At 31.2% G+C, this 7,670-nt stretch overlaps 1 protein-coding gene across 1 annotated transcript; it reads right to left on the bottom strand.

Annotated features, from left to right (window-relative positions):
• Positions 1-6,308: 6,308 nt before the first annotated feature.
• Positions 6,309-7,303, bottom strand: LOC110883665 (uncharacterized RNA-binding protein C17H9.04c). Its single transcript, XM_022131367.2, has 4 exons — positions 7,218-7,303; positions 6,779-7,126; positions 6,608-6,681; positions 6,309-6,496 (listed from the first exon to the last, which is right to left on the bottom strand). Exons 2-3 carry the CDS (start codon positions 7,099-7,101, stop codon positions 6,609-6,611), a joined length of 396 nt encoding a protein of 131 aa, XP_021987059.1. The 5' UTR covers positions 7,102-7,126; positions 7,218-7,303; the 3' UTR covers positions 6,309-6,496; position 6,608.
• Positions 7,304-7,670: the final 367 nt, after the last annotated feature.

The following is a 7,670-nucleotide window of genomic DNA, read 5'->3' as shown; positions in this document are numbered from 1 at the left end:
TGATTGAGGACGATGATCCTATTTTTTGGTATGTTTATTGGTTTTATGATCACTAAACATATTATATTGAGACTTATGTATTTAATTATTATTTTTTTTTTGTTTTCACTGATAGGAAATACCTAATGAATTTGCTTCATTAATGTGGGGAGAACAACCACCTTACAAGGAATCTAACTATGATTCATTGTTTACAAGGAATTTGCTTTATTTAATTTTTTATTTATTTTTTTCGGTATAATTTTAGGTTTCATTGTTTATGCTGATGTGTATAATTTTGTAATATATATATATATATATATATATATATATATATATATATTTGCAAATCTAACTATGATATTTTTTAAAATTTGAATATTTGGGTTGTTTCTAATAAATTTTGTACTGTTTTAATATGTATTAATTACAATCCATCAAAGATTTCGTTATTTTCTTAAATTTTAGTATTATATGGTTTTCCTAAATTAAGGTATCTCTTTCTATAAATAAATGTTGGAGCAATTTTGCTTGGAAAGGTTAGACTTTCCTAATAAGTTTGCTTAATTTACGGTATTGGATGTTAGTGATTTAATTTTCAGAATTCAAATTTTAAATTTTAAATTTTGAAGTCAATCATTATTTTAAATTTACATTTTGAAGTCAATCATTATTGTAAATCTTCAATTTTTTTGTTGTTCAAGATGTTTAATTCGGTTAGAATTAAAAGGGTTTGGAAATAAAAGGTTTGGAGTTTAGGTGTTCAGTTTAGATCTACGTTAATTAAAACATTCTACCTTTTTTTTTGCAATAGGTGTTTTGCTTTCTTTAAAGTATGGTTTAAATCAAGATGAAAGAACCTACCATAAATATAAAAAAATATAAATACCTCCTCGCGTTTGTGATGCGTGCGTGTTCACCTCTGCTCTCCGTCTCTCGCCTCGGTTCCAAGGACCCTATTTCAGTATGCAGTTTTCTCATCTGATCGGAGGTGCAATTACCGACCAAATCGAGTGTCCATGTAAGCAGTCTCCATCTTAGCTCATTAACTCCATTTGATCTGAAATTTTAGGATTTTGGTGATGTTTAACGATTTAATGTGTATTGTTTCTTTGCTCTTTATTTACAAAGTTTGATTCATGTTTTGAGGATTTTGTGTTTTGATAGCTGCTGACAGCATACGTTGATCTATTTCAGGTATGGGAATGGATCATAACATGTTGAGAGTTCGTCTTTGTGAAGCATGATTTGATGAAGAATCGATTAAACGAAGGGATAATGGTTCATTAATCGCTCATATTGCTAAACTTGAAGCTCAGGTTGTTATTCCTTTCCACGTTGTTGACAACTGTATGGTTTTGTTAATTGGATTCAGTTGTTAGGACTCATGATCATTTTTTTTACTTGCTAAAGATTTTATTTTTAAGCAACATACTGACTAAGTAGCTCCTAAAAATGTTGACTGGAGGTGGAGATGGTCAAATGAATGATTTAGTTTACTGCTATTATCATTGGAACCGCGATTGGTTTAAACGTGGTAAGTGGAGTTAGTTGAGCCAGTCCTCAGAGTGTTGTCATAACCGAAAGGTAACCTCAAACAGGTACGTTTTATAATCTTTTATGATATTTTTTAGTTGTGAATGTTTCATATTTTGAAGAAATTGATCGGTAGAATTGATTGATTTACTTCAAATGCTACTCAATTAAGAGCATTAAAAGTCTGACCCAAATTAAGCAGACAACTAATTTTGTTTTGTTTTGTTTTTTTTTTCTTGCAGATTACTTCTTTGGTTGTGAAGATCGTGTGATTTTGGAATAAGAAGTCTAGGCTGAGATTCGTTTCGTTTGAGTCTCTCGACTGTAGCTTCTTCTGAGGTTCGTTTCGATTGTAATGGTTACATGCTAATGACGAATTTATGATAAAATTTTTAGGGTTCTATGATGTTTGGTTGAGAGTTTGGATTTGGGCGCACAGATATTTTTATCAAGAAGATTTTACCGCTTTATACCTTCATGGTGTCCCTTTGTTTAGGATATTTTATGTAGTATGATATTTTAGAATAAAAAATAAATTACAAACAACAAATAGTGGATGAATGCAACTTGGTCGATTTCATTTGGGTTTGATTAAGTTTTTGTCTTGACCTACTTCAGTGGTATTCATTCTTGATTTATGTCTGAGTTTCTTTATTTGTTGATAAAATGTTAATCTTCTTCATGAAACAAATTGATAAGGTTCTACTAAATCCAAACATGTATTTTTGGTTGATGTTTTTTGTTGTAGCTGATGTGGGTGGGGCAAGGTTCCGTGGCTTGGTTGTAACTCCGTCATTCCACCGCGTCAAGAGGTAGTCGTTTTTACGCGGTCACGGATTTGCAAATTAGTGGGATTTTCCATCTCCGGCGTTAGTTGCAGATCCGTCACACACGTACATACACTGCGTTTCTCCCTGTTATTTTGATCTTAATCGCTGCCTCCCTGTTATTTTGCTCTTAATCGTAAAGGTATGTTTAGAACCATTAAACCTTTTCTGTTACTTTGGATATTTAGATTTTTGATGTGGGCGTGAATGTGTACATTATGTAGGTAGCTCTAATCGATGAGCAGCAGGCCAAAATAATCTTTGCAACTCTCCTTTTCCTCATCAGATTTAGCATATTATAGATTTGCTTATGTTCTATCAATAGTTAGGCTAAAAAATGAGAGTGGCTAACCACAACATAAATTTTTAAAAAATAATCCGTTATTGTCTATACGTGTATATAAATTTTTAAAAATAATCCGTTATACTAAAAAAATATACATGATTAATATACATTCTTGCTTTTGTATGTTTTTATGGCTCTTTACAACAAGAAAAAGTTTAAGAAACCGAATTAAAAATTTATGGTGGAGAAAATGAAAAGATGATACTTTAGATGTTAAAAGTGTTATTTTTATACTTTTATTTGTTGTAAATTAATTTTCCTATCCGGAAAATTTACGGGTTATAACCTAGTTGTTTATACATCATTTCTCTTTCCTTTCTCATTATTTATATTGGCGAATACGATTGACCTCCGTTCCACAATAAGGGATTCAAGTTCCAGTGCTACTGGGCCATCTACCTTTATCCTTCGTCGTATTCGCCAAATTTATTTATGTTCGTGAACCATTCGCGAACACGCTCATTTCCTTAATGAACGAACACGGACATAACATCTCGTTCGGTAATTGTTCATGAACCGTTCGTGAGCACATTTATTTCCTTAACGAACGAACACGAACAAGGCCTTGTTCGTGTTCGTTCGGTTCGTTTACAGCCCTACTGAGAACCCACAAAAGTGGCCTCGATCCGCCTTTGGGAGTGAGACTTCAAGATGGTGAAGATAAACGGTGTTGGGAGTTCGATACATCTAGAAAATTTATCTCGGTTTTAAGAAAGCCGTACACTTGATGGGAAAATGTTATTTGCATCCAACTTAAAGACCTCTTAGAACTAATGGGTGCCAAAGAAAGTTGATAACATCATATCCCTTCAAAATTAAATTGAACCTGAATGTGAGAGGTATCAAATGCTATAGTTTTTAAAATTTGATGATGATCTTGAAGATATATATGAATATTAAGATCGATTGTAACATATTCTTGTAGAATTGCCTTTCAAAAATACAATATTCTTGTTAAAGATTGCAATGTTTTTGGTCCGTTATAAAATCTTTTATTTTGTTCAAACGTTTTGAGATCTATGATGGAATTATAAGACCAAGTTCAACTAGTGGCGGATTCACGAATATTTTTCACCCGGTTCTTTTTGGTGATTCACACTAATTTTTTCCAAATTATATAAGGTTTCCACTAATTTTTTTCATTTTTTTCAAACCAAGGGGTTTCCGGAAACCTCCAAAAGACCCCTGGATCCGTTCCTGAGTTCAACCAATATTTCATCTTGATTGATATTAGGGAACAGATTGAATTAATTCAGTTGACTTGTATCGAAATCGGATATGAATAAGAACAATAAAACACATTGAAGTTATTGTAGTATCGTTGAGCATTAAGCATTTCTTTTCACAAATGAAAAGGGGAGAATATACTACACTATACAATTTAAAACCTCTTAGTTCATATGAACTATTGAAAAACAATTTGTATATGTATATAAATAAATAAATAAATAGAGGCCATAAATCTTAATTATTTAGGCACTTAAAGTGATTTTCTTTGGGGGGAAAGTGAAAATAGACTGTCAGTTATGTATGCAGCACTCATTAAAAGTAGCATCTGGTTCTTATCTATGCAAATTATTGAAGTATTTTCTTTGTATTATTAGCAGAATAAATAGTTATTGTTAGTGATATGAGACAAAAGTTCAAACTCGACTTGTTTAAGTTAAGGGTTTATGAGTTTTGTATGTTTTAAGTTTATGTCTAAAACTTAAGTTTTGCTTGTTTATTAATTATTAATTATTTTTATATTTTCTCTATTTATAACTATAACATATATAATACATATATAATATAGCTTATAAAGCATATTTCTATAATTATAATGTAATTATATATCATATAAATAATAACTTCATTTGGGCTCGGGAACATAATCAATCTGGTTGTATGAAGCTTGGCTCGTGCTTAAGCTTGATATAATTAAACGAGCTTCATCTTAGGCTAGATGTTGTTTAAGCTTGACTCGATTCAATCATTTAATAATGCGATCTTCAGTATCTCATGATCGGGTTGACTCGTTTATACCCTTTTAAATATAGTGTCAAAAATGCGCATAGGAAAATGTGGTGTCGGAAATGCGTAGAAAAAAAAAAGATGTGGCGAAAATGCTTAGGAAAATAAATTGTGTCGGAAATGCGTAAAAGATATAGTTTTTCACAATAGACCTTCTAACGAATCAATTTTGTCTGAAAAGTGTCGGTACATTGTTGTTTCCTATGCATTTCCGACGAATTTATATTAGCCGTTTGAAACGGCCAGTTTTCTAGTAGTGTTTGTTTTCTATATACAGCTCTTATTGGTATCTAGGGGTGAGCAGAAAACTAAAATAACCGAAAAATACGAATGGAAAAAATCGAACCTCAACAAAAACCGACGGTTCGGTTTTCGAATTTTTAATGACCGAAATTTTCGGATAACCATTTCCAATAACCGAAAATGACCGAATCGATAAGTTACAATAGTAGCCAAAGATATATATTTTTATGTTTAAGTGTTTAACCCATGCTAATAAAAATTATTAATTTTATTCTTGATTGTTAAATATTTATAATAAGAATATTAACATGTTTATTTATTGTTGAAATAATTTATCCATTGTTTACAAGAAATAACAAAATTTAACATAAAAATTAAATGATTTTTAAAGTATTATAAAAGAAAATGTCTTCATAAAAACTTTGAAGAAACACTAAAATAAATTAGAAGGTTAGATTTATGTAAACAATATTCATTAAAAAGACTAAATATATTAACTTAAATGTAAATATTTAAGAAAGGTTCTTAAACCCTAAATTATTACGAAATTTGTTTCAAAAACCGAACTGAACCTTTGCTAAAACCGAAACCGAAAAAAAAACTATAACCGAACGGTTATCAAAAACTGAAAACCGGACTTTCATTTACGGTTATGATTATGGTTTCGATTTTACCCCAAAACCAAACCGAACCGTGCACGCCCATATAATGGCATCTATATATTAATGGGCACTTTTGAATTGTGTTTTAGTATTTTGTTATTAATGGGCACTTTGAATTGTGTTTTAGTATTTTATGGGCTAACATTTGGCAGGAAATGCTTGGATGGTGGTCCGTTATATCGGTCCCTTTGAAGTTCTATCCGATCTTGAGCATATATCAAATGTTTTGTTGACAATTATGATTCATATTCCGGTATGGACCGAAGGTTACAAAATTATTGATGCCCGCATACATGTGTACGTTCTTGGTGTGTTTATGTGAGAATGAGTGTTCAATATATGTCAAAAAAAATCAGTGGTTCATTAACTTCATGTATTCTAAGATCTTACACCATACACAAAAGGAAAAAAAGTACTTACATCATTTATACTTTTTGTTAGAATTGAAACCATAAATCATAAAGGGAATTCATAAATTTCATGCAAAAAAAAAAAAGAAGAAGATAGTTTATAGATTTAAATAAACACAAGAACTTGCATAATATATTTGTGGGAATTCATAAATTTCATGCAAAAAAAGCTTGATTACACCCTATATTGTGTAAAAAAAAATCATTAATCTTTGAAGCAAAACACAAAATATTGATTGATTACTATGAGAGAGAGAGAGAGAGAGAGAGAGAGATGCATGACAATTGAACATACAAAAGACTTGAACGTACGGTTCCATAAACTTCATGTAAGAAGAGGTTACACCGAACATAAAGTCATAAAAAAAGAAGAACACTACTTAAAAAAAGAAAAGAAACATAAAAAAAACAAAGAGAAAAATGTTTTTTTTAAGATGGTTGTTGAAGCAAAGGGTTGTCTTCCTCAGATTCATTTGCATCCTGAAAAAAGTAGGAAAATAAAATCTTTATACATTAATCAGAAAAAAAAAAAAGAAACTACCAAAACACATATAATTTTTAGGAATTAAAAGTAGCTTAATTTATAATTACCTTAATTACTCCTTGATGTTTTGCATTTATAGCATTCCATCCTGCTAGCATAATTGTGCACCCCACAACCTAATCTACTTCAGATCAAACAATGAACAAACTAGATTAAGTAACATTTCACCAAAAATGATCTATTGATTTATTTCACTTGTGAATCTTATATATCTATACCTATTGCAAATCCAATCTCCGGTTTTCCAGCCCGGAACAGCGCTAGCATCATAGCCGTAACATGTTGCGGTTGAAGCAGCCATCATAGCAGTATAATCTCTAGCCGCACCACATCTATAACATGCGGTCCTGCTAGCGTAATTATGTGACCCACAGTTGAATGTAGCACAGTACCAATCGCCTGCTAAGACTTCAGTTCTATTCACATAAGATGAAACCTCATCAGGGGTGGCGAATTTGGGACAATGACATCTTTGACACGAGTCGCGTTTCTTGAAGTTCAAATGTTGACATGCAGCACACATCCAATCTCCACTGCTCATTCTCTCTTGTTTTAAGTTTTAGAACCTGTAAAAAATAAACAAACAAAATGAACATGAGTCACATTTCATTTCCTTAAAAACCCTTGAATATATCAATCCCTAAAGAAAGTACTAACCTTGAGAATTTGTTGATCTTGTAATGAAGGAGTGAAGCAAATAGCAAAAACAAAAGAGAGATGATATGACAATGTTTGAGTTGGTGATTTTCTTGATTGAAACTTGAAGGTTATATATAGTTGCCAAAAGATTCTAAAGCATGGGACCCATGTCAAAATGGAAGTAGTAAGATTTTTCTCCAAGACATTTTTGGTAGTGTATTTTCATATGGTCTCCATGGAATAAGATTCCAAAAGTTGAGAAGTCCCATTCTGGTTCAGATAGACCTTCTAATAAGTGTTATCTTGGTGTAGATAAGCCTTCCCATCTGTGAAGAAAAATCATCCATACAAGCAAAATCTAATCATGATTATTGGTTAAATATAATTAAACCTAGCTTATGTGAGAGAATATCTATAATTAAGTTCTTATTTTATTTGTTAATTTATATTTAGCTTCTATATATCTATAAT

This window comes from Helianthus annuus, chromosome 10 (genome assembly GCF_002127325.2).
Source record: "Helianthus annuus cultivar XRQ/B chromosome 10, HanXRQr2.0-SUNRISE, whole genome shotgun sequence".
NCBI lineage: Eukaryota > Viridiplantae > Streptophyta > Magnoliopsida > Asterales > Asteraceae > Helianthus > Helianthus annuus.
This window is presented reverse-complemented; position numbering and strand designations above follow the sequence as displayed.

What these genes read in the sequence shown, in the direction of transcription:
- LOC110883665 (XM_022131367.2), bottom strand. Translation starts at nt 7,101, where the DNA reads ATGAGCAGTGGAGATTGGATGTGTGCTGCATGTCAACATTTGAACTTC. An exon ending in GGAGATTGGATTTGCAATAG is followed by an intron (nt 6,682 to 6,778) that starts GTATAGATATAT and finishes GATCTGAAGTAG; the next exon opens with ATTAGGTTGTGGGGTGCACA.